General features: G+C 40.7%; 1 protein-coding gene across 2 annotated transcripts in view; it reads right to left on the reverse strand.

The window, feature by feature from the left end:
• Positions 1 to 27539, reverse strand: part of EDIL3 (EGF like repeats and discoidin domains 3) — a 339872-nt gene extending 312333 nt beyond the window's left edge. The window contains exon 1 of one of the 2 annotated variants that reach the window (XM_054178605.1): positions 26928 to 27539. In XM_054178605.1, the coding sequence (XP_054034580.1) occupies positions 26928 to 26994 (67 nt within the window). In that variant the 5' untranslated portion in view covers positions 26995 to 27539. The remainder of the gene's footprint in view (positions 1 to 26927) is intronic. The other variant, XM_054178604.1, reaches the window with a different exon arrangement.
• Positions 27540 to 27970: the final 431 nt, after the last annotated feature.

The raw sequence follows: 27970 nt of genomic DNA on the forward strand, positions 1-27970 counted from the left end.
AACTGCTTTGAGCTAACTGAAATTCTCCCAACATCCATTTTCTACTCTTCTCTTTTCTTCTAATTAACTAGAGGGAAAGGGGAGGGAGAGAGAGAGATTTGGGGGGAACCTGAGGTGGGATCCTCCTCACAGGGGGGATTTCTGTGTTGCTTCTTTCCTGTAAATTCTTGTATAATACTGTAAGTACTGTATATTTTGTATATATTCATTGTATTTCATTATTGCCTGTAAAATACAGCTTCATTCACTTCTCCGGATGAGTTCAGCTGTGCTTTTTGTTATGTTGGTGGGTTAAACCATCACACTACAACACTGGGCATCCAATACTATGGTCCAGTGTTTCAGAGAACACAGCCTAACACAGGATAATGTGATTAAAAGTCTTGAAAATCTCTACTCCCAAGCAGTTTTTGCTGAAGTTACAGAATTACTTAATTAAGACAACTAGTAGCCATGTAATGAGAAATTTATCCAATGCAGGTACTACAGTCCTCATGTTACAGCACAGAGAACCTGGAGCTCTATTCTAAGTATCTACAACTCTATGTCATATTCAGCCTCCAACTCCAATGAACAGCTTAATGAAATTCATATGCCTTTTTTACCTTTCCAGGCATCTCTAAGCCAGTTGATTTAGATGGCACATAAACAATTTACATTTTATGGCACATAACCCATTAATCTTTTGGTGTGGACAGATCTAATCATCAAATTTCCCATTGAAGGCTAGGAGAGAAACAGGTGTGTGTACTTCTAAGACACACATTGGCTACTCAGCATCGGAAAAATAATCATTAAACCATAGAATCATAGAATCAATGACATTGGAAAAGACCTCAGGGATCATCACGTCCAACCTATTACCTAATACCTAACACCACATGACTAAACCATGGCTTCAAGCGCCACATCCAATGGTTTTTTGAACACCTCCAGGGATGGTGACTCTCCCACCTCCCTGGGCAGCACATTCCAATGACCAATCAGTCTTTCTGTGAAGAATTTCTTCCTAATATACATCCTAAACCTCCCCTGGTGCAGCTTGAGACTGTGTCCTCTTGTTCTGGTGCTGGTTGCCTGGGAGAAAAGACCAACTCCCACTTGTCTACAACCTCCTTTCAGGTAGTTGTAGAGAGCAATAATGTCTCCCCTGAGCCACCTCTTCTCCAGGTTAAGCAACCCCAGCTCCCTCAGCCTCTCATCATAGGGCTTGTGCTCAAGACCTCTCCCCAGCCTTGTTGCCCTTCTCTGGATACATTCAAGTGTCTCAATGTCCTTCTTAAATTGAGGGGCCCAGAACTGGGCACAGGACTCAAGGTATGGCCTAACCAGTGCTGAGTATAGGGGCACAATGACCTCCCTGCTCCTGCTGGCCACACTGTTTCTGCTGCAGGCCAAGATGCCATTGGCCTTCTTGGCCATCTGGGGACATTGCTGGCTCATGTTCATCCAGCTGTACTTCTACTTCAGACATGACTAACAGGGTAAACTAAAATTGATGTAGTGATATGCATCATTAAACAAACAAACAAACAATAAACCAGAAACCCCATAGGTTTTAAAATGAAAAATTCACAGTATCACAGTATAACCAAGGTTGGAAGAGACCCCAAGGATCATCAAGTCCAACCTGTCCCAACAGACCCCACAACTAGACCATGGCACCAAGTGCCACGTCCAATCTCCCCTTGAACACCTCCAGGGACGGCGACTCCACCACCTCTCTGGGGAGCCCATTCCAATGACGAATGACTCGCTTGGTGAAGAACTTTTTCCTCACCTCGAGTCTAAACCTCCCCTGGCACAGCTTGAGACTGTGTCCTCTTGTTCTGGTGCTGGTTGCCTGGGAGAAGAGAACAACCCCTTCCTGGCTACAACCACCTTTCAGGTAGTTGTAGAGGGCAATGAGGTCACCCCTGAGCCTTCTCTTCTCCAGGCTAAACAATCCCAGCTCCCTCAGCCTCTCCTCATAGGGCTTGTGCTCAAGGCCTCACCCCAGCCTTGTTGCCCTTCTCTGGACACGTTCAAGTGTCTCGATGTCCTTCTTAAACTGAGGGGCCCAGAACTGGACACAGGACTCAAGGTGTGGCCTAACCAATGCAGAGTACAGGGGCACAATGACCTCCCTGCTCCTGCTGGCCACACTATTCCTAATACAGGCCAGGATGACATTGGCCCTCTTGGCCACCTGGAAATTCTACTATTTACTTTATTGACTTCACATACTCCCATGTGTGACTGGAGAACTGCATTAGAAGTACACTCAGACCATTTAATTTCTCTCATTTTTTGACATGTCAACCCTCAGGTGATCAAGACTATCAGTTTAATGAAAAGGTGTCATGATTATTAATGTGTATTATACAATAGAAAATAATAATATTATTATTAAGTAATATTAACAATATTAATAACCTTTAAATAGTGTACGTACATGCAGTTTCTAGTATATGGTTGTGGATATAATCCCATAACCTGGTACAGTTTAACAATTTAAATTAGAAAAACCACAAAAGAGCTATTCAGTAAGAGAACTAGGGCGCAATTTGCCGTTTGTCCACCAGAGGCGACTCGGCAGAATACATTGGTGAGGGTAGGTGTCAGGCACATACAATTAAAGGAAACTTTTGGAGAGACTTAAACCAATTTTTATTCGCAAATTGTAACTCCAGGCATAGCAGGGGCTACTGCTGCGTGACCCACAGGTCACACCACCACTTGGGCTAAAGCACCGGGATTTTACACAAAACCCAAGCTGGTGTTAAACATGTGAACACTGGAAAAGATACAATTTCACTGGTGAAGACCTGTTGCTAAGCTGGTAGCTAAGCCGGTCACTGTGAAGCTTCAGGGGTTTGATGAGGCCATAGCTGGCTCCAGGGGCAGTCCCTTCCAGATGCAGTGGGGGCAGCTCTCTCCTGCAGGTGCTGGGGTGAGGCATGAACTGGTTCGTGTGCAACAGGCTCTTGGGCGATTCCCAGTGCTGGCGGCTCGGTGAATTCTGCAGGACACTGTGGATGTCTGGGACACTCACAGGTGGTCTTGGCAGGGTACAGACAGTGCTCTGGATTGCCCTGGCACTTGGGTTACAGGGCTGTGAAGCGATGAGCAGTGACTGCCTTCTCCAGCAATTTAGCAGTCAGCACAGGAGTATCTGGGCATGGTCTGGCTTTGTGAGCAATGGGATCACTGGTATGCAGCTTTGCACTTGCAGCAGACACACTTAGAACTGCCAAGAAGAATTCAGGCAAGTCTTCCCCAGGGCTTGATTTCCATCTCTGTCCCTTCAGGGCATGGTTAGGCAGCTTCTTCCTACTGGCAAGACTAGGGTACAATGCTAAACTGGCTATAGTTTCAGTGCATCTTATGTGAAGGACTCTTTGCTGGCTCCTGGATAAACTGAGGCATGAAGGCACTTCCCAGGTTCCTGGATAATCTGAGGCATAAAGGCACTTCCTGGGTAGCAAGGCTTCTCTCCAGACTGCAGACAAAGGCAGAACATGTGCACAAGAGCAGGGCACACGCAAGGAGCAAGAGCAAGGAGCAAAAGAGCAAGCTGTTTACAATTTGGGCAATATTTATAATTTGCTTGAGGCTTGGATTTAGCCAATAGTCAATCTTGGTCAACACCATTAGCTTATGACAGAGCATATGGCCAGAATATGCCCATATTTGGAAGAAGCACAAGCACATCATAAGCATCCCCTAACTGTGGGCACATGCTCTTGTTTACCCCAACCATGCAGGCTGGGTTGTTTACCCAGGCTTGTTGACACCTGGCCTTTTGTTTTCTCAGCTCTGGACTGAGTACCCACTCCAGAAGGAGAAGGAGGGAGGGGATAGAGCAAAACATCTAGGGACATGTTTTAGTAATACTTGGGGCGTAATTCTGGGCATAATGCAGCTTTTCCCACAAAAGGCAAGAGAAAGGCAATAACTCTTATGCATTCACAAAGACACAAATTATTGTTCCACTATGAAGAACTAAATATTTCAAAGACATATTCATCAGAATAAGTTTTTGTGTTTGGGTTGGTGTGTTGGTTGGTTTGGGGGTTTGGTTTGGGGTTTGTTTGTTTGTTTCTAAATGAAGAAACTCACCTGCAATACCAGTTAAGACTTTTTTTTTCAGAACTATAAATGTGGCTGTAAAATGTTAAAAATGTTGGAAATTACTTGCTACTAATTGGACAATTCAAATGTACAAGAAAAAGGTAATTTCACACAGAAATGGATGCTGCCACTTAGGTATTTTATATTCCTGGAAGGTTTTTAAGTACAGAATACCTAGGAAAACACTACAGGAATTAATAAAAGACACTTGACTGTTCGATAACATGACAAGCATCTCTGATTTTACACAGATGAAACAGACTGGTGATCTTTTTATGACAGTCCCTCCCTCCTGCTGATTCACAGCTTATAAGTACTTGGCAAAGGGTAGCTTTCAAATTTCCTCCCAGGATGCTACTCTAGCTCCTTCTGTCCCAGTAAACACCCTCCACATTTCATTACAAAACCAAGGATGTTTGTGTTTGTTTGATGAAGGAAAAAAAAAAAAAAAAAAAAAAAGGAAGGGAAAAGACCAGGAGGAAAAAAAAAAAAAAAGAAGGGAAAAAAAAAAAAAAAGAAAAAGGAAAGAAGGCAGAAAAGCAGAAAGTATAGAACAGAAAATCCTGGCGCTGGTTTCTGCCTTCTGGCACAGCCCCAAGCTAAAAGTAACACCGGGGTGCTTCCTGCAGATGATACAGCCTTGTATAAGGCTTCCCTCCACATCTCTCCATTGCTCCAGGGACATTCAATTTGCCTTTCACACAAGAAGTGCTGAGCACCATCACCCATTGCTCCAGCAGTGCTGACCCAATGCAACACCGAGGGTGTAGGTGATACAGGCTCTTCACCCTTCAATCATTCATAGCCTATGCTGGACTGTGAGAATATGAGTTTTCCTACTAAACCCATGTACTGCACCCACTGCATCAAGAGTACACACATCCACTCTATGCACACTCCCCCGATTTACAATGAAAACCACAATCAGCTGAAGAAACCTAATTGCCTATAATGCTTTCCTTTTTGTTCCATAACCATTCAGTCCTCTCTCTTAAGTAATAACCTGGTCCACACAGACTATTTTGGTCATAAAAGACCTTTAAGATCATTGAGTTCAACTATTATCTAACTCTACCACTAATGGTGATAAACCATGGCACTCAGCACCACATCGCTGTCTTTCAAAAAGCTTCAGGGATGAGGATTCAGCCACCTCCCTGAGGAGCCTATTCCAATGCTTGAGAAAGCTTTTGGTGAATGACAAATCCTATTGCAGTGCTGTAACCTTCATACCACTGGCTAATTAACAGGCAAGCTGCACATGAAGTCAAAAAGCATGCTAAATACAGCCAAATATTTGTCCCTGTATTATCAGATAATGCTAGTAGCTATGCGTCATTAAGAGACAGTAAATGTTATTTCTACTTTCCAGTTTATTTTCCTGTTTTCATTGGGCATTTTTTTAAAAGCAGATGAAAACACCATGTGTGCAACAGGCATGAAAAATTCTTTATCTCTCTGCTGCCCAGAGATGATCGTGCAGATTCAAAGGCAACAGAATCCACACCAGCCCAAAAAACTGTAAGGAGTGTCTATTGTTTTGGCATGGTGAAACTTTATGATTGCAGGCATACCACTACATAGCATAAAGATACACCACATGCACCTGCAAGCGTGCAGTGGGGCATCCAGCACTAACCAGCTGTGACTGAAATTCCTATTATATGTAGGTCAATCTCTTCCATGTAGACTTTTCAAGTAGTCTATCAAGGAAAGTGTTTTAACTTTAGTTTACTCCTGTAGCACTTCCATATGCCTATGCCAGTAACTTCGGTCTAGTTCAAAGACACCTAATTCTTCTCTGACAGCACAAGAAACTGGGGACTACAATAGGATATTAGCTTGGAAAGGGTTAGGAGGCATTTGAACTAGCTGTCCAGGGAACTGGTGAAGTCACCATCCATACAGAAATTCAAAAAGGATTGTAGATGTGGTGCCAAGGGGACATGGTTTACTGATGACCTGGTAGGTTTCTATACATCCTTTGCTTTGGGTTATGAGCTAGGTGGTTTACTAGTCATGAATGCTGGGTCATCATGACAAACGCTTTAGGGACACAAACCAAAAAGTATTCTGAGATGCAGAACTGGTCTCCAGATCCAATTCTCATCCACAGAGAAGACATTTTCATAAATCACCCTGGGTTGAATACTTGAATTCAAATATGCAGTGTCCCAAGAATGTATTTTATTAGAGTTTACTTTTATTCAGGTCAAAGTCCATTTTTACAAGCAGTCACAGTGGACAACAGAATTGTCCTGAGCCTTCCTAAAATCTCTAAGAGCTGTGAAACCTAGAGCCCCATCTGCTGGTATCTGTTCTATTAACAAACATAGAGAAGGTATCCTTTATGTTACAGGGCAGTAATAGAGGTATTATGAAACAACTTAACAAATTTATTTATAGACTCATTCAGACATATCAGGCTTTGGTGTTTTTCTCAATAGGTTTAGTTTAATCCTCACATATATGTGTGTAACACACAGTTACAATAGTTTCTGCATAAAGCCCAACATGCATATTTTAAGGACTCCCATTTGCTTAAAAATCATTTGACTTACTCTTTAAATACCCAAGATGATATTATTATTGTCTATACAACTAAATTCTTTAACTTCTCTACCCTAGTCTATCATTTTGATAATTCTGCTGTCCCTAGGTTTTTCGGCTGTCCTTAGGTTTTTCTGCTGTAATAGTCTCCAACTGAAACTTTGGCAGATGATTACAAACCTCTTGTGGTAATACTAGTAAAAGAAAACACATCATTCTCATTTCAGATTAGCCACATAACTGTTAAACATGGAAGACTGGCAAGGCAAATAAGCCACTGCTAAGTGCAGCCAAAAACCCAACTTCTATCTGAAAAACAGCAAAGGGAATACTGAATGACTGAGTAGTTGTTCAGAAATTTGAGAAGGAATATATGTATTTACCTTTGTGATTAGATATACTTAGATTTTAGTAAATTTTTTAGACATATTACTTCATTAAATATTTGAAATATCTTGATAATCATGAAGACCTTAATGAGACTTGATAGCATTTCTGGTACTAGCCACTGTATTCATGACATACTTAACTCATGATACACCTATTGTTAGTTCTCATCTTTACTTTGCTCCCCGACTTTCACTTTACCTTGACAAAGATTCTGCTTCTGCACACATTCTCACAGCCTTCACAGATGCCTCCTCTATGGTACTAATCCTTCTTATGACTTCATCTCAAAGGTCACTCTGGTGACCACAGCACAGGCACCACCAGTAAAATTGGGGTGAATTACTCAGATGTCATCTTGGCTGCACACCGTCATCATGTAATCTGCATCACAATAGCATTTATGAGCTCAAAAATACAGATGACCTATAAGGTTGTTTCATCTTGCTCCATAAAAACATAAACTGGCACTTAATTCACCTGAACTCTGACTCAAAAAATAGTTTCTTTTTTTTTTCAAAGAAGAGTGTCTTTACCATTGAAGTGAGAGAAGTTCATGTAAATAATAATAATAAAATAATTCAGGCATTTTATAACAAGCTACAATTTTGCTCACAGATATTGCTAAACCAAAATTCACTTCACTAATTTCTGAGTGACAGAAACAAATGTGTACTGGCACCTGAGTTACATGAAGTTCAGTTGTAAACTTATGAGAGGAGTAAGAAGCATGCAAGCAGTCAGTAAAAAGCTACAAGGAATACAGTCCAAGTAGGCAACACCCTCCAGGTGAGCTGATATCAGTAAAATCACACCTTGATGACTGAATTGTTACTCATAGAATCATCATAATCAAGTTAATCTTGATTTTATGACAGTATTGCTCAATGTTTTACAGCTATTCAACCTGTTTCCAGTCTTTTCTTAAGGTTGCATAGGTGTATTTGAACACAGTGTTTATACACTTTTGTTTTCCAGGAGCTTACAAATGGTAGCACCCAAATGGCTATGGGAAGCAAATATTAGGAAAACATTACTTTCCTGCATGTTTTAGTCATTACTCAGGTAGCAACCACAATTTTGGGCAATCTATGCCTACAAAAGAAAACAGAGGAAAGAAGCAGCAGATGCTTTAAGGTGCCAATCTCTGTCAAAAACCCAGGGTGAAAAATCTCAGCTAGAGGAAGATAGAGTTGCTCCAAAACTGTCCAGGAACCAGAATCTGGCTTTCAACCAGAAGCAAGCAAGGCTCCTTCTGAAATCAACCGCTGACAGAAAGATACAGACGAAAGCACGAAGTCCAGTTACTTTTACCTCTGTGGCTGCTTTTCTCTGAACTTCTACTATCAGTATTTCTACAAAGATGTTCTACTATTTTTTTCAGTAGAACTGAACAAAAATATTAACCTATGCAAGATCCATCTTCCATTCAGTTTTTACCCTGATAATAAATAATGTCCATCTAAAATATTTTTATAATCTGGGATTTCAAAAGTCTAGATGGACAAAGAGATTCCTACATTTCATTTTTTCCCCTAAAAACCAGGCAAAAAATACTTTGATCTAGTGCATTTTTTAGCTACCTCTTAGACCGGTCATTTTTTGTCTTTAAGAGAAAATAAAAATTACTTGAAACTGTTTCATGAACAGAGCGATGTACACTTCTTTGAACATTCTATCCCTTCCTCATTTTCTCAAGAAAGGGACACAATGTAAGATTATTTCTCAATGTTCCATTGTTTTTAAGTTTTAGTAGACTCAGCTTTGTTAATACTATTTAAGTGTAAGACACATAAAATACTGTGACTGTGGGAGCTAGAGGAAAAAAAAGAAAGAAAAGGTTCTCATCTTCATTTGGCAGAACAGAAATTCTGCAAACTGATCACAAATGGAAGTTGGAGTTCCCTATCAATTAAGTCACAAGTCTGGATTCCCACTTGACAATTTTGTTTCTGCACTTACAAAATTGACAGAGATCTGTTTTCACAAAAATGCTCCAATATGATTTCAACTGTCAGTCAAATACTTTTACTCTTTCATGTTCCAAAGTATCTGTGAAGTTTTTAAGTCCCCCCGCCCTTTCTCCTAAGGATGTAAAAGGTTTGCAAGTATGATAAGTTAAAAACTAAGAAACAAGCAAACTGATTTTACTTGTGAGCACCAATGACCTCCATTTGGTGCAAGTTAGCCAACCAGAGATTCAAACTACCAAGACTTGCTGTTCATCATAGCTTCTTCCAGAGAGGTGTTTCTCTTCCTGAAGACTAAACTGGACCTGACTAATGTTGCTTAACAAAACTACCTTCTGTTCTTTTTCTCCCATCAAATATGTTCTAGTACCCAACAATTTCACTGACACACAGTTATCTAAAACATTGTGGCCTTCCAGTACCTTAAGGAAGCTGGTGAGGGACTTTTTAGGATATGCCAGGTAGTGATAGGATAGGGGAGAAAGGAGCAAAACTAGAAGTGGGTAGACTCAGATTGGGTATTAGGAAAAAGCTCTTCACCATGATGGTAGTGAGACACTGAAACAGGTTGTCCAGGGAAGTGGTAGAAGCCCCATGCCTTGAAGTTTTAAGGTGAGGATGGATGGGGCTCTGGGCAACGTGATGTGGTATGAGGTGTCCCTGCCCATGGTGGGGGGTTGGAACTAGATGATCTTTGAGGTCCCTTCCAGCCCTGACAATTCAGATATGCTGTAATTTGTGGATATTGCCTAAAGTAAATAATTTTCTAAATCATCTCAATTAAACAATCCACCAGACTGCTTTTTGAAGGCTGATAATACTGGTGTGATCTGCATGCAATAATTATCTGGCCTTGTGTAAGATATTATTTGCATTGATAGTGTTAAATTTTATCTTTTTTTCTTTCACCTCTCTTTTCCAAATGACTCATACTTTGACCTTCATGAACTAAATCTGAAATGATCTCTCAGTTGACTACACGACTTGTCTCAAGACTGTGGTCTCCCAATTATCCCCATCAGGTTAGAGTAATTACAGAGCATACCAAATCAAGGCATGTTGATTTCCTATCCTTGGAAACCTGTGCGAAGCGACCACGGTAACATAGAGGTCAAAGAGGTCTCAGACCTCAGCTCCGCATGCATAAAGCTTGTACATGTGCTTGAGCCTAGGAGTGTGGAAATTCCCCACATCTCTCATTTTAGAGAAGAGACTTTCTCTTTCATACCCTTTTCTTTTGAAGAAGAACATGCATTAGATGTTCAGACTATAACGAATTCGGTATCTTCTCCAAGACCTTTATAACAGACTCATAATTTCTTACTCAGTTTTCCATTTCACTCTTTCTGCACTCAAGCAGTGTGGTTACCACAGACTTTTCTTCCAAACACTACCAACTAGAATCAGTTGGACATATTTTACTAGTTGGTCTGGAAACTTAATTAGAGAAGAAAATTTACATTTTCTCTCCTTGTTTTATGCATTTGCATCCCATAGGCAGACAGCAGAGCTCTTTTTGATGCACACCTGAATTTCTGGAAAGAGATTTGAATAAAGAAGAATAAAGATTTGAGTAGTAATCTTCAATTTCTCTGAGAAGCACATTAACAAGAGTGCTCCCTATGGGTCCTCCATGACCTTGATTTCCTGTCAGTATAAGAAGGATCCTGAATTATAATAGCTTACATGGAACAAAAATAATATTGCAATACTGACCATTACTTTGCTTGCCACTTGATTCTAAAAAGGGTGAGAGAGAGGTGCTATGCTGGCTGATGTTCTGCCATTTTTTCCCCTTAATTATACCCCTAAGACACAGCCTTTCCTATCCACTGGCACAGCTAATCATCCCAAATTCTCATCTGCTTGAGTTTGTATTAATTTGTCATCTTTCACTCATGCTTTCAGAAATGGAACAGTGACTTTCCAAATGTTAGTGCAGAGGTTTATACAAGCCTTGTGCTTTAACTAGATCATTACTGTCTTTTCATAGCTCCATTTTCTCACCCTTTCCCATCATGTCCAGCATATGTCACTGCTCTGTGTTTTCAAAGCTCTTTGAAAGGATATCTCTTAATGTATTATTTCTTACTCAGTAACAAGAAGTCCAGCTGAATCTATCACATATTTGGAAATTCATCACCAAAGGACCTTGTGTTTCATTTTCTCACAAGTTGCCCTTTAGCTTTGGAGGGACATTTTTGCAAAGTTCAACAAAGTTGCCTTTCATCTTCTCCAAAACCATTCTTAAAACTCTCCTTGTTACACCATATTGCTGACCTTTAGTTATACCAGAGGATCAGAAGCTCTAAAGCAACTTTGACCATCCTAGTCGCTTAATTCATTAGGCTCCATCTGTGTTCAAGTAGCATTTTCTCTTATCCTGAGGCTGCAAGGCATGTGGATTCTCTTTTTTTTAACTTTTTTTCCCCAGTATGGTTGGCTACATACAATACTATGGCTCCAGCCAATACATCCCTACAGACTGAGAGAACAAAATTAGACAGATTTACTTCATCACAGCCTTCAAAGACTTGCCACGAGACCTTTTGCCATGCCACTGATTCAGAGTCCACTGTAATTCAGTACCCCAACTATTCTTTTAATACTTGCAAGGCAATTTCATGCTCTAGATCAGAAATTATAGGAGCAGTAGAAGGATGTTTGCACAAATGGACATCAAGCCAATGACACAAAAATAAAATACTTAACTCTGGCAGCCCATTTACTAAGCAGGAGTAACAGAAATCAGCAACTATGCTGCTGCATCCAAGCTTCCGGCACACGTTATGCCATCAGTGCCACATCAGCACTGTTACTATTCTAAGATCCTAGCGAAGAAGTTAAACTAGAAAACATGCCCTTAAACAGGGGCTCTCACATTGCAATACATTTGGCTCGGAGAGAACACTTGTGTAAGCATTAGGGGAAAATACAAAAATCTGAATATTAATCCTGAATGAAATCCTCAGCTGCTGACTTCTGGGATAAAAAGTGAAATGTTTACATCTCATAATATATTTACCAGAATCTACAGCATCGCAAGATACTGAATTCTGTTGAACACTCTCAATTTGTAATGAAGCCAATCAAAAGCAATAAAAGCTGTCCAGATTGTTCAAGCGACATGCCTTAATTTCTTGAGTAAAAGAAACACTTCATACCAAACTAAGAGAAATGTAGCTCATAATCAATGCTCAGTAATGAAGAGTTTTTAATTCATGCATACTTTTACTTCTCTTCCTATGCAGATTCCCATATACTCATTAGCTATGTTTACACACCATTTTTATTAATAAACCAGTGCAGGGTACATTCATTTTACTGGCTAATTTGCTTGAAACTAATTTCTTGAGGCAGAGCTCAGTGAACTGAAGCATCTATAGTTTTTGTGAAAAATATAACAGCACTTCCCATTAGTTTTAAAGATCAGATGCTTTATTACACAAAATACCTAATTTCTTATCTCAGCCAAGAATCAGGGAGGTTTTAAATTAGATAATTAATTATTAGAAAATATCTGTTCTTCCCCCAGAGTGTAACCAAAATTAATCACCAATTCAGTTCATTTTAATTTCTTCCCTTAACACTCATATCAGCAGAGTTGTTAAACTCTTTGCATGATCACTGAATCTTAAATCTATAAATCTCATCATCTCAGCGGGAGGTTTTCATCTGAGATCTCTTGTGCCAAATCCAGGCTGCATTTTAAGATTCAGACTCATGACTTCATGCCAATATGCTTGAAAGCCATGATTTTCTGTCACAATCTGAAAATCGGACATTTCTATTATTCCCGTCTCAATGAGGAAAATGTTCAAGAATCTCTACATATTACTATCCTTTTTGTTACATTTTTATTTCATAAACAAACACAAAGGGAAGTTACTAATGGAAGTAAATATCTGAGTTTGGATTTTTACACATAACTGCTGAACTATGAAGTGTAAACTGCAAAATAAACCAAAAGAAAAAAAAGCCTTAACATTGAAAATCACAGCTTGGTTAATGTTGCTTAGTCTACTTTTATTAATGATAAGCAACAATTACAAAGTAAACAAGTAAGCAAAACACAACAAACAAACAAACACAACTCCACTAAATATATCCTGTAGATAACATATAATCTTATTATTTATACTGAAAGACAAGAAAAAGAAGTTAAAAATAAAAATCACTCTTCTGCAGAAGGCTAATTGACACAATTTCACACAGCTACTCAAAATGAGACTTACAAGGGGCAAAAACCTTTGAGGCCATCTCCTAAATATCATATTTACAGAGAAGATGACTTATTCTCCTGCCACACATTTCTGTGAATTGTCTTTCTCTGCTTCCTTGATTCCCTCTTCCTGCAGGCAGCAGGGGCTATTCCACCCTTGAAGATGCCCCCTTGCCTACTGACACAGACCTCGTCCTACAGGTCCCTCGAGGGGGACCTGGGGTGCAGGGGCTCCAGTCCACAACAATATGGTGGTCTTGACCTCACCCCCACTTACTCAGGTCACTACTGAATTTGGGGTCCAAAAAACAAGCAGGCATAACCACAAAGAGACTCTGCCTGCCCAAGGCAGGACTTTGTCACTTTTTATGGCTCCTCTTAGCTTTGTGGCAGACCTTGCCTTGAGGTCATGCAGTGGTAACCTGCACATCTGATGACTCTGTCATCTCCTCGACGCCACTGATAAAGATGCTAAACTGGAGAGACCCAGAAATCCCCAACCTGATGCTTACCAGTTGCTGCTGTTCCTTTCCTTGACCTGTCTTTCCAAGCACGCAGGTCTGGCAGGACTCTCTGGGGACAACATTTACTTCCTTTGCCTTCTGTGACAATGGCCTCCTTTGCCATTGTCATGCTAAGTCAGCCACCTTACTCAGAAACAACCCTACATCTTCTTTGCCAGCCCACTCCAGCAGTGTCACCAGTCTCAGTTACTCTGCATCATCCCAAACCTAAACACTCAAGACAAGATCCCACATCAGCAGACAGGTACCTCTTGTCCCTATAGGGCATCTCCATTAACTATCAATCTCCTTTATTTTTCCATTCTTAGTCACTTGATCAGTACCTGCAACTGCAAAACCAGAGCTGGAGAAAAGGGTTGAGTCATGACATCACAACTTTCTAGTTTCTCTCATCATAGAACCCTCTATCCACAGCTTGTTTGGAGGTGGTCCACTAGAACTCCCACATCCCTTGCAACATATGATTTAGGCTGTCAGTTTTGTGGTGTACTTAAAGACCCTGTCAATATCCTTTTTCCATCTCCCTGATGGCATGCAGTGCTTTCGGCAGGCAAGATCATCTACTCCATCCTCATCATCTCCAGAGCCTGCGGCTGGGGCAGCAGTATCATCCCTCAAGGTCTTTGATGTATCAGGTCCAGTCCCTGCCAGAGGCAGTCTCTTTTGTCACATAAACATAAATGAATCATGTCCTCCCAAGAGCAAATCTGGATTTGAAAGACCATGATCATTTTTCAAGTGTACCTACTGTTACTCAGCTGGCTTATTGCAAAACTATGATTTCACCTTTCAGTATTAAAAAAGAAAAAACAAAACCAAAAAGCTGATAGGCATTTTATGTAATTGCTGGCAAGCAACCCAGATGAAGGGCCCTAGATCAGATAACAAAAAGGCTTTCAGTCATCAAGGTGCAAACAGACCTAATGCAATCCTGACAGTTTTTCTTCCTGTTTGTGCTATAAAGACAGAATTCCAGATCTGAAAATGTAATATAACAAACAAAAATGTCAGGTAACTTTTACCCCAGTCTCCAATAAGCTGTAACATAGCTCTTTCCTGAAGGTTCTCTGAAACCATAAAAAAAAAAAAATTATGTCTGTAATAGTAATTTAAAAAAAAAAAAAAAAATGATTTGAAGATTTAATTACTCAGTTTGGACAAGAAGTGACAGCTTGCAATAGTAGTTTTGGCAAAGCTGCAGACAATAATCCAGAGAAAGCCTTGCTATGAAGTTACTCTGCTATACTCACAAGAGCTTTGTTATTAAAATCAAGACAAGCCACAAAAATCCATACTCCTGAAGGAGTTAAATCTCAAGAGCAACCTACTTTTGATATTAAATTTGGATTAACACCTGCTGGTGCCCTTGGTCTTTGAATCATCAGCTGAAAGACCAAAAATCTACAAGTTCAAGTCGGTTAGCATTATGAATGAGAAAAGAAAATAATAAAAAGGGATGAAATAATAGTCCAAAGAAACCGTGGGTTAAGGTACAATATAAATCTTAAACCTGAAAAACACCTTCAAATAACACTGTGTGTGACACAGCCTTTTGTCTGCGTTTCCAGCCCTGAGTGCACTGTAGTTGCAGCTGACTCTACCTCTTGGTCATTATGGCTTCTAACTGCTAATTTTCAGAACTATTAGAAAGCTTTCAATTATATGGAGAGTTGCAGGGGAAAAAAAAATAATAACTCCATATAAAACCTTTGTACAAAGGAAGAAAGTAGGACCTCACAAAAACTTGGAACTTGAAGAAACAAAAAATCCAGCCAAACAGATAGAATTACACCACTTTCCACAAAGACACATGGCTAAATAAATAAATAAATAAACAAATCTCTCCTTCACTCTTCCAGGCAACACTGCATGTAGTCTAAAAACTCAAGGTAGTTAGTGATAAATAAACTAGGTCACTACATAGATACTAAGGATAAATATAGCCATTTCCAATGCAGGGAAATGTTTACAGAGTATATTTTTTTTTAATCCTAAGATAGCTGTACTGGATGCAGAAGGTTGTTTTGTCAACAAATGTCATCACCAGTCTTCGCTTTTTTGGTGAATTTTGCAGAACCTAAAGATCTGTCCTGTGTTAGTACTTACCAGTATGTTACAAGAAGCCAATAGCCTATCCACAAAATTGCACAATAATACAGTAACAACCCATCCTCCCCAGATAATACATTCCTCTTACAATTCATTTAGTTGCTAGTTAAAACCAGACTAACCATGCAGTGACTCATCCATGCTGCTCCAAGAACAACACTGGCAATATACCACAAATTCTATACAGACACAATTCCTTCCAAGTCCTCATTTCCATCAGAAAAATAACAGATCTAATATACCTTAAAGAGGGCCAAGGCTAAAGACTCTCCATTTTCACCTAGACAGCAATAGGAAGTACATAGCACAGGAATGACCCCACTCTTTCATCTCTCAGTGGAGGAATGATGTCCCCCTGTGATCTTCAGGCTGCTCTCCAAAGTTGAAACTCTGGACTAAGCCTATGTGAACAAACAGCAGAAGTGATCCAGAGTTCTTCCACTGCTCAGGGAGAATATGATTCAGAATAAGTAAGTATTCTATTTTTAGATTGCATCAGCTTAGAAGAACCACCTTCCATAAAGCCAGCTTCAGCAGATACACACTACAGCTTGTAATCTACTAGAACAGTAATTTTATGTGTTTTATGCTGTTCCTTTTCAAAGAACAGATGTAATATGTCTAAAATATTCAGTAATTTTACTGCTGTATCTTAACAGGAAAATGGGGCAGAGCAAAACTATACCCTTTCTGAATCTGCCTTTTCTACAGAAAATCTGTTGTGAAATCCTATATTAAAGGCTCTTAAAAATTATTCCAACTGTTACAAAATGCATACACCATGCTGTAAACAGACTAGGCATTTGTAATTTGAATTGTAAAAGCTTCTAAAACCTCATTTTGAAAATGAAAAAGAAATTAGAATCTCTTGCATGTACAGTAATAAAGTGAAAACACAGAGTAACATTAACTGAGAGTTCTTTTGAAACTGCAGATTCAGATTATTACCTGTTTGAAAGATCCCTGCAACTCTTCGGGTAAATATTACCAGTATACTAAGATTTCTCACACACACAATGAAATCTATATGCAAGCAGCTGCAATGCTTGTAATGCAGCAGCTTGCACTACAGGAGACCTATCATCACAGCTTTTAGCAAGCCTAAGTCACCAGACTTCATAATTTCTCTTAAAGGTAGATGCCTTTCTATGTGATGTATTGACCTCTCTTTTCACACTTCAGGGATGCGCTGTATCATCTGGAAGGTACACAGACTTCACGAAGAAGCAAAGGGAATAAAAAGAGCTTGATGTGACACAAGAGACAAAAGATTGCTATGAAAGATGATAGCACAAGACTTCATGATTGCCTGCCAAACTAGAACATTTACAGGGTGAAAGAGTAGCTTCCTAGATCCCCAAAAACATTGAAAAAGAAAATATCTTGTATGTCTTACTACAATTCTTCAACTCCCTGAAAACAACGCTGCTCTAGAGGAAAAGCCCAGTTCAGAAAAAATATTATAATTAAATCAAACTGATCTTCATTCCAGTGAAGTTGTGGTATAGTTCTGGGATATTTTGTCTTCCCTTCTCTACCTTAAAAGGAGATTTTGATTTGAGATGTAAAATTCTGTGCAGATTTTTCTCCAAGTATAATGCCATAACCACAATTAATTACTGGAAAAGAAACCCATGTACTTATCTGAATTATTTATTGCTTTCTACGGAAAATTAGAAAGAGAGGAAGAAGAAAAAAAAAAAAAAAGAAGAAGAAAGAAAAAGAAAACCACCAATCCAAAACTTGTATCTCAAAAGCCAAGCAGCAGGCTAGTAGCAAAACTAGTCAATCACTGTTCTCAAACCCTACAAAGAGGTACAGGCCCAGTAGGGCTCATGTGTGAAGTTGGGCTGATGGGACACTGCCACTTGAGAAAGTCACAACACTTCTAGATGAGGCTGTTTACTTGATGAAAGATACAGCTTTGTCCAGCTGCATCCAGCTGCCAGATTCAGCACACACACACACATGAAGTTCTTCTGAAACAAATAACCAAAAAACTTTATGTTAACATTTTGAATTTTTGTCTTTTTTTTTCTCCTGAATTAACTGAAGAACATGCTCATAGTGATTTTCCTCATTCATCTTGACTGCTTTGATGATCTTGGAGGTCTCTTCCAACCTGGTCTATTCTATTCTATTCTATGCTATTCTATTCTATCCTATTCTATTCCCTCCTGCTCAGGATTCAGTTGGTCTGAATGGAGAAGCCAGAGACACATCTACTCATCAGCAGTTTTAAAACACAAAGCTCCTCCCATTCTACTGAGAGTATGCAGGAAGCTCCTGAGCCTCACCTGCTTTGCATGGCCAAGGAGCAATATTTATCTATAAGATAAATATTTGGCACAAAACAATTAAGGAAGAAAAACAGTGTAATCTGTCCTCATCAAAATAACCTACCAGGACAGTTTAGTTAATCAACACTTGATTGGCCCCAAGATGGTGAGGCAGCATGCAAATACTGAGGGCTGGGAGATGGCAGAAGAAATGCAGAATTTTCTCCTCTGCCTACAGCCATGCCAAGGCAATGCAGACAGGAACACAATGCATATTCATGGGTTTGATTTCTGTACCTGGTTTCCATAGTAGGTGATATTCATCTATACAGAAGGCAGGGAGAAATGTAGCATTCTGCACTTTTGGGTAGGGTGGGACTGTGAGTGAGCTTGTCTCGCTGCTCAGCATGGTTTAGTTTCACCTGTTTTGCACTGCAAAACAGATTTGGGACATATGGAGTGGTAGAAAACTTTTGGTGGAGTAGGTCCAGAAACTTATTCCTAGGAAAAAATACATGGGCTGTCACAAGGAAAACTATAACTTCCCTGCAAAGAAACCAGATCAAGATGCAACTGGTGCCCAATAACCCTGTACCACTTCCCTCTTTCAATAGCCTTTCCCTGAATTAACACTGGGGCTTGCCTGGTCGGGTCCTAAGTTATCCCAGCATGTTGACCTACCAGAAAACTAACATGGCACATATCAGCATAAGACTGGTGCTGATATCAAGGAAAAGTTAGTGGCAATATACAATCAGGTGGGCTTAGCCAGACAGTCAGATCTCACACAGCAAAGTTGCTCATCTCAGCCGATGTTTAGCAGTAACAAAACATGAAGACTTAGGAAGTTTCCTACACATTGGACTATTGTTTCAACCCTCCAGTGGTCAAGAGATTCTGAGCCACAGATCAGAGCTACACCTATTACTACTTCACTTTTCCTCACACTCAGCTTTTAAAATGCATATTAGCACATAATTATTCAACTACACTGAAAGACACTGAGGCATACTAGATTAATAGCTGCTCTTGCTGTGTGAAGCAATATAGATGTAGTCTTACTATTAAGCCAGTGCATAAATTCAACTACTTTGTCCTCCAGCTGACTGCAGGGCTCTTGCTCAGAGCGTTGATTTTGCTTCCTTCAACAGACTTAAGGAAAGAAAAGACGACTCTACGACTACATTCTCAGGTATATCTAATACTGTTTTAATTACCATCTTTTGTTGTTCTTTGTTTGTCCACTATGACTGTAATAATGGGTTGAACCACAAGACCCAAATTTGGAGAACAGTTTTATGTTAAGTAAAAGTACCACCACAGGAAGGGGAACCAGAGTGTAGCATAAGAATGCAAGAGTACAAAAATGCAGAATTTCTTATAGAAGCTTCTAAAAGGAAACATGTATCTGAAAATGGACACCAGGTTAAAGAAGAACCTGCTGAGGAAAGTCAGGAAGTTAACACAGAATGGGCTTGATCACACTCAGTAAAATTAAAGATATTATTAAAGAGGAGATCTTTATCCTGAAGGACTACCTATAAATGATACATAATTTTGTATAAAGTCAGAAGGTAAGCCATGAAAAAGAAATCAAAGAAATTAGGAAAAAAAAATAAAAGAGGCATATTTAAAGAAATAAACTGGGGCATACCATAGAAGAGAACTATTAAGTCATTTGAGATAATTCTCATGACAACAGCACATAATTTCCCTATCCACACTGTACACTATCCACAGTATTAATCTAATCTTCCCTTTAAAATTGTTCAAATAAACAGACATTCTGTGGTTTTAAAATAGTTCTGGAATAGTATCTGAAAGCAATCAGCTACAAGGTTTTAGTTTTTAACCCAGAAAAGCCCTTGCACAGCAATCCTATGCAATTCCTCACCCAAGTGAGGAATCTGACAAATTCCATGGGAAATAATATTTTCTTCATCTCTATTTCAAAAACCCACACTGCAAAGGGTAGGAGTTAAAAAAAATAATAAGACAGTCTCAGAGCACAGGCCACTGTCTGCAAATATAATACTTCACTAGAAAAACAAAAACTGGCAAACAGATTAAAGCAGTATGGTCTGTGGGACTGTAATAGAGAATAATCTGAGAGCAAGCCTGGATTAAAGGGATTGTTTGTGTGTAGTGATATCCAGCAGTCATAGAGGCTGTCATACATGAGGGAGAGGTTAACTGAAAGATGTAAATGGTAAAGAAAAAAAATACATACATGTTTTGTTTTCTATTTTTTTTCACACTCACACATGGTGCATATGTCTTATCAAAAAGTATTTCCTATATTCTCTGTTGTAGCTTCAACTGTTGTAGCAACCTAAGACATGAGTAATCAGATGGCAGAAATTACTGTTATTTACACACTGCTGTCACAGCTCTCTGTAATTATGCAGGTTGACACAGTATCTTGACAATGATAGGAAAAAAGTAGTTTTTGTAGAAATATTGTCAGCCTTCCTGCACAGAAGCATGGCAAATAAAATTACTGCAGCTAAAAATTGGCAAAGCAATCATCTCTTTCAGGATTTTTTGGTCTCTGTCAAGAAGTTGTTATTGTGAGAATATGCAGAGACACAAAGAGAAAGCCCTTCATGTTTAACCTGTGGCCTTATCCTACAGTAGGGCCTCAATCTGGCTATACAAAAATGCTTTGTGTTATTTAAAACTGAGAACAGGGGGAAAATGAGTTGCAAGAAGAGTAAGACAAGAAGAAGGACAGAAGGTCATTTACAAAACACACAAAAAAGTCCTGCTCTGTATTAAATTTATTTTTATATATTTCAGATGTAAATTCATAGTCAATTTGAATCCATGATGTTCAGGTCATGCATAGGCAGGAATAACACTGGAGAGGACAAGGAAGACTGATTACTTGCTGAACTCCTGTGCAGACAAAATGGTTGGCAAATTTCTCAATAGCTTTAATCAAGAGTCATCACTTCATGCAGACACTGTGTGCTGGACAGGTTACGCCTCTGGATCTGCCCCTGCTCTCCCACGCACCACCTGGCATGAAAGGCACCAGTCAGGGAGCACCCACACTGAACATCCCACCTCCTCCAGTAAAGGTCCTTACTCTCCTCCCTCTTCCGTGTCTGGTCTCCAATGTCACACATGACTCATGAAACGGAAGCAATTGAACATCTTTTGCTCACACCTTTAGTTTTCTGTTGGTTGCTCAGAGCTCCTGCCCAGACTTTATGCAAGGAGAGAAGATCTTCTTGCACCTTCTTCTCCATATGCTGCTCCTTCCTGCTGTCATCTGCATACTCGAGCTTCCTGCTTTAAATATTGTGGCAAAAACCCCAACTTCCAAAACTGAAAACTTGTTCTACTGCCCTTTGAATGACATAGACAAATGAGCATTGTTTTGTATTTTCAAACAACTTGAACAAAATCTTATAGTCATAAAAGTTCTTGGTTTGCAAATGCCACCTTATTAAAAAGTTTGGAAGGAGTGGAGTGAATTACTATAGAAAAACAGTCTTAGAATTTCATTGCTTTTGTTGAATATAACAGTTTGACTTGAAATACATATCTCTGCATCTTGAGTTCCCGGGAGGATTACCCAACTTTAAAGACGTATCTGACTAGATGTGTGGCATATAAATGTATGGAACTCTTCTGTATACTGTCTGAAGTGTGGCTATGCACACAGCATACTATGTATATATATAGTCTCCATATAGCACATAAAATTAACTTGTTTTCATGTGTGTTTCATCTGATAACACATTCATTCACATGCCACATACTGTAATTATTAGCTAGATTAGCTAGAGACTTTCATTAGATGATCATGGTCTGTTTCATTTCTCAGCTTTTAAAACTTAAAATAGAAGAACACCCCCACTGTGATGAAAGGTAGCACAGCTTGCTGATTAAAGAGAAAAACCCCACACAAACAGAAAACAGGAAAACCCTGCAAGTGTGTTCCCATAGCACCACAACTGAGGTTTGATAAAATCCTAAACCACAAAAAGACATGCACAAATTCTGTGCCTCTGAATTTCTGGGACACCTGCTGCTAGCACAGCCTCTGCTTTCAGTAACATCCAGCATCCAAGTCCACAACAGCAGTTAGTGTTTCCAAACAGATCCATGCTCTGGCCCTGAAAGTCAAATGGCACAAAGCTGCTTTACCCCCTACACTCCACACTGTTAGAAAATTAGCTATACTCTACCGTTACTACACACAGTGAGTAGCTGCCCCTCTAACACAAGATCTAAGTTTCCTATACAGAAGGACCCATTACCACCTATTCCTGAATTTAAGATGATGTTGGCTTTCCCCTACATTCTCTCTTCATCTCATTTAAAAGAAAAATATGTGTAAGTCCTTCAATATAAGACAGCATTTTCCAGAGGTTTTTAAGTTTGTAGACTTGTAGATTCTTAAAGCCCTTACTTGGTTTTGAACCTTTTAACTCATGTTTTCTTTTCTAAGATATCATCTGATGAAGAAAATTGAAATTGATATTTTCACCATGAACCTGCTTCAAAAGCTGAAATAAATTAATACTGTTTTGATGTTCAACTCATATTCTTTCAAACTCAAGGCAGTTTGATTTCAAGGATGCTACAAACAAGCCCAATATCATTTGTACTACAACACTGACCATCTTTTAAGATTTCAGAAATAATGGATCTGTGGCTTACATAAGTTTGAAATGTGTCAAAACCTAAAAAAATGGAAAACAGCATGTTGTCTCCTATGTGACTCACAGTAAGTTGGAGAATAACAGATTTATTTCTGTCTCTTGATGTTTATTAAATGCTACTTCTCCAGATAGCCTTACTTACATTGAAGGGTTATCAGGCTGAGTTTGTCACTGCTGCTGTGTGGACATGCACTTCATAAATAGCTAATTCAAGGCATAAAACCCAACCTTTTAATAAAAATTGATTGTCTTTTGAAATAATTTTCAAAGTGGATCATTTCCTTGATTTCTTCAACTGGATGGTAACTGGAAAAATGCAGAGGAGGGAATATAAGACAATGCCCCTTTTCAGTGTGCAACCATTGATACACAGCCGTGTATGAAGTATATCCTTTGAAAAAAGACATAAAGTACAAAGGGTAAAGACATAAAGGACAGAGAAAGAGGAGGTTGGATGCTTAAAAAACTCAACTAACACCACTAGGACTATTAATTCCACTTACAATAATGCATGGCTTGACAGCAAATTGTGTCCTGGGATGACCAGACACGTACAGGATGCAACAGTATATCTGCTATATGCTTTCTGGAGGTTATATGAGCAGTCATGGAAAATCAATTTGAATACAAATGTAATTTGTTAAAAGAACAGTGCAAATCGTTATGCAGGGTCACACTGTCAGCAGTCTGTACAGAAGCAGATGCCATCCAAAGATACAAAGGCATTCAGTAAAACAGAAGAATCTTGGTCTTTAAAAAGTCTTGTGATCTTTCCAGTCTTTTGGTGTATCTACATGAGAACAAAGCTACAGTTTGCCTCTCTTGTTTCTCAGCACTTTTGCTCCTTGCAGCTCACTGCAGCTGCAGAAAGAGGCTTTATAGATACTTCTAAGCCTCAGAGAAAGTGAAGGTTCCCACTGTAATGGAGAAAAAGTAGTATCTTTGAAACAGTTCTTCCAAAGTTCCAAAATATTTATCTCAGGCTGACAGGACACAGGCATAAAGTAAAGAACTAGATTTGTGTTTTGGCAATGTCAGTATTATTTTTAGGCAAATTATGCATAAAAATTTACTAATGACCCAAGACAAAAAGCAAGATACAATCTAAGGATCAGATTCACAGTAAAGAAAACTCAAATAGTAAATCTTCAGAAGAACCTGTGTCAAAGATTCAGCACACAGACATGGAATATACCAATTTCCTATGCACTTACAGTACCATTACCATAGCCGATCAGCTCACTCCATTCCATAAAGTAAATGTGGGGGCTAAAACAGCCACCAGATTTAAACCAAGTTTTTGTTTTATTTGACCCCAACCTTCATTGTCCGATCCGAAAGGTATTGGCTTATTTGTTCATAAAAAATTACACAGTAGGACTCAGGAACCTGTATTCCTAAGGATAAGATGCGGTACATTTCTTCCTCCTGAAACAATCCCTTGTAGTCACTTTTGTAGTTACAGTCTGTCTACCACACAGTAGAAGATCAGGCTGGTTCACATTCCAATTTGACCAAGGAACAGTCACAATAGTAAATGCAAAACATTACAGTTGTTTTGAAATATGTATAGAAGGACAGCCCTTCTTATAAATGCACCTACATCTTTAAACCAAGGAGCAGAAGTCATTGTACCCTTAAAGCATAGTTTCCTGTTACAGTGCATGAGATTGCAAATTTATCAGACTGACCATTAGGAAGAAAATTCCAGTCTTCCATTGGGATGACTTTTTTTTCATCACCATCACCTCCCTCAATCATTCTCCCTCTTCCTCTTGTTTTTAAAGAAAATGAGTGCTGATACACTATGCATGTGTTCTGCATACAAAAAGAGTCTTTTTAAGATATGATGAATAAAGAGGATTTTGACCTCCATCATTACTTTTCAGAGCTCAAATGAAAAAACAATTAGTACTTTTACTTGGAATATGGATCAGTGATGAACTGTATGATTTAACTTAGATCTGCAGCTGGAATTTATCCCAAAAGAATACTGGGAAGAACTGGCCACTGCATAGTTGGCAAGACCATAGGTTTCCATTATACACCATTATGTAAATGGACTTATCAGTAAGTAGCATTCAAACACGGCACAGAAAGTTTTGTACTGTTCAAATTCTGCCCTCTAAAGAGTTTCAGTTACCTACAGTGCTTACAGTCATCATAACTTTGAGAGGGTCTATTAAAAGTAAACCTTATGACAGCAAGCAAAATTAACTCAGTATATCAGACCTGTCAAGCAGCATTTTAGTCTGTTTCAGCATTAAATTTAAAAAAAAAAAAAAAAAAGACTCATATAATTTTCTTCCACTTCATTTTGAAAGCCAAGGACAAACCTTCAACTGAAGAATCACAGCTTAAGCAGTTACAGGGCAAATAGCTTTTCCCCCCTTCCTATTTCACTGTGAAGTTCTCTCTTTCCTGAAGTTGCCTAAGAACATGGCAAGACCATGGACTGTAATCAAAAAGATGGCTCAGATGTGAACTACAACAAGTCCTACAGCACCTAATGCAAAGTATTTATGACAAGCCCAGGCTTTGTGACAGAACAGCATCTTTTGCTTAAAAGATTTTTGGCATAAACGGCAGATACAAGGACATATTGCATAAGCTAATCACATGCTCTCTGAAACTGTGTGTTACTGGGTTTTGAGAAGCCACCGTGCTAAATAGCTGAAGGTCTACAAAATACTGAATTTTACTCACACATTGGTTTCATTTAAAAATAAAAATCCTGACTAATGGCAGGAACAGGTCTGAAAGTCAATGGAAATAATCCACTACTTATTAGGATAATAGTTGTTCTACTATGCTTCGAGAAAATACAGCTAGGACGATAAAAAGGTCTCAGACCCCAAGAGAATGTCCCCACCCTAGGTATTGCACGGAGCCACAGATACAGCGCCGGCACAGGTCTGGAGCTCGCAGTGGGTGAAAGGCTCTAGGGCGCGGGGTAATGGGTAAACCCCAAATGGGACGGGGGCGCACCACGAAGCACTTGGCGCTGTGGAGCGAGGGGACGCGGAGGGGATACACTGCAGCCCCTGTGCCCGTAGCTGTGCCCCTTACGCGACGGCTCTGCGGCTGCCTCGGCGGGGAGTGACGGGGCGTCATCGGGAGCTGACGGGACGGGTGGCAGGCGAACTCCCCCCGGGCAACCCCAGATCCCTTTGCCTTCACAAGTGCTGTTACCGTAGAACAGGTCTTCCTCCTCCAGCACCATCTCACGACGTTCAGCTCGTTGCAAGACAAGCTCCGATAACTTTTTTAATGCAAGAAAGGAAAACCTATCTAGCCTGCACTACATGATTTTCTAAATAATAATGCAGAGAACTCCAAGAGCTCTAAAGTTATTTATTCTGAGATAGGGTTGGGCTTTGTGTGTGTTGGTTTTGGGGGTTTTGTTGATTTTGCTTGCTTTGTTGATTTTTTTTATTTTTCTTTCGTGCGTGTGTGAGGAAGGGAATGAGATACTGAGAAGGCGCCGTTGGTGTGTCAGATGGAGATGCCCTAGTTAGAGGGAGGGAGGAAAAGAGTCTCTTGACAAGGACTGTTCACTGCTGCCGAGATGATGCTAAAGCCCCCGAACGTGTTTGCAAACTGTTCCGCGGTTTGCTGGATCTCCGGTTCAGAGCTAGCAGCTTTCAAATTAAAATTAAGAGCGGGGGGTGGAGGTGGGGGGATGGGGGTACTGGGGTGGTGGGGGGGAAGTGCGAAGGGGTGTAGAGAGGAAGGGAAAAGAGATGTGGACAGCTCTGCGGATATTATTAAATCTTCCCAGCCGCTCATCTGGATTACATTTAAGCTCTCACGGCTTTTCTTTCCCCCACTAATTAAGCGTAGTTTCAAAACAGACCATGCCTCAGGATGGATCTTTCGTCGGTTTCTATTTAGAATGTAGAGATAAGAATTTTTTTTTTTCCTTTTTATTACTAATAACAATAAAAGAAGGCAAGCCCAGACAGAAGCTCCCGGCTGCCGGTCGCGCCTGCCCGCTCCCTAGCGCACTTCGTCTCTGACTTTGTGAGAGCTCTGGCGCGGCCCCGAATCCCGGTCCCCTCCACTCCCCGCCGGTGCCCGCTCCCCCGTCCCCTCACCTCGGGCGAGGCGCGGCGCCGCCAGGCTCCCGCAGAGCACCAGCCATGCCAGCACCGGGCGGCTCATGGTCCTCTCCTCCTGCGGCCGCGCCGCCTCTACCGAAGGAAGCAGGAAAGCGGGCGGGCGACTGGCGGCTGCTCCTTCGCCCGGCGAGGCGAGGTGGGGCGAAGCGAAGCTAAGCGAAGAAGGTCTCTCCCAGCTCTGTGCGGCTCCCGCTGCCGCCGCCCTAGCAGCAGCTCGGAGGCTGCCCCGCCGCCCACCGGCACTGTGCGCCCGCCAGGTGCCGCCGCGCCTCCAGCATGGCCCGGCCGCCTGCCTCCGTCCCGCCGCCGCCTCCTCCTTTTCTCCCTCCTCCTCCTCCTTCTCCTCCTCCTTCTCTTCCTCCTCCTCTTGCGCGACCGCAGCCGCTCTGCCCTGCGCCCCCTCCCGCTCTGCGCCCCACAAGCGGCTCCTTTCGCGGGGGGAGGCGCCGGCGGCGGGCGGTGCTGTTCGGCACACCCGGGCACCTGCTCCGCCCTCCACCGGCCGCGCCTCCCCCGCCGCTGCGGAGGGAGATGCGGGGGCAGGCGGCGGCGGGGCGGATAGAGGTGGTGTGAGATGAAGTACAGCGGCAAGGCGAGGCAGAGAGGCTTCCGACACAGCCTTGTCCCCAAAGTCCGCTCCCGTGCAACCTCTGCCCCCGGGTCACGTTTGTCCGGACGGCGGTCTAGGGAGCAGGCTCGGGGCTGCACCCCTAGAGATCCGCGACAAATCAGTGTGTCTCATTGGCATGAGACATTAGAGGTTGTGGAGTCAGTCTCTGGAGGCATTCGAAACCCGCTTGATCGTGTTCCTATGTGATTTACTCTAGTTACCGTGCTCTGGCGGGGAGTTGGACTCCATGATCTCCAGAGGTCCTACCGTTCTGTAATTCTGTGACTGTGGTTTAGTTCTTGGCCCTGTGGGTAGCTGTCGTGTTCTATTAGGGAAATGGACACAGTTCACAGAAGTAATTTTACCCTCCACAAACTTTTGTCTTGTAGGTGTTGTCTAAACCCTGTGC

The sequence above is a fragment of the Dryobates pubescens genome, chromosome Z (assembly GCF_014839835.1).
Source record: "Dryobates pubescens isolate bDryPub1 chromosome Z, bDryPub1.pri, whole genome shotgun sequence".
Lineage (NCBI taxonomy): Eukaryota > Metazoa > Chordata > Aves > Piciformes > Picidae > Dryobates > Dryobates pubescens.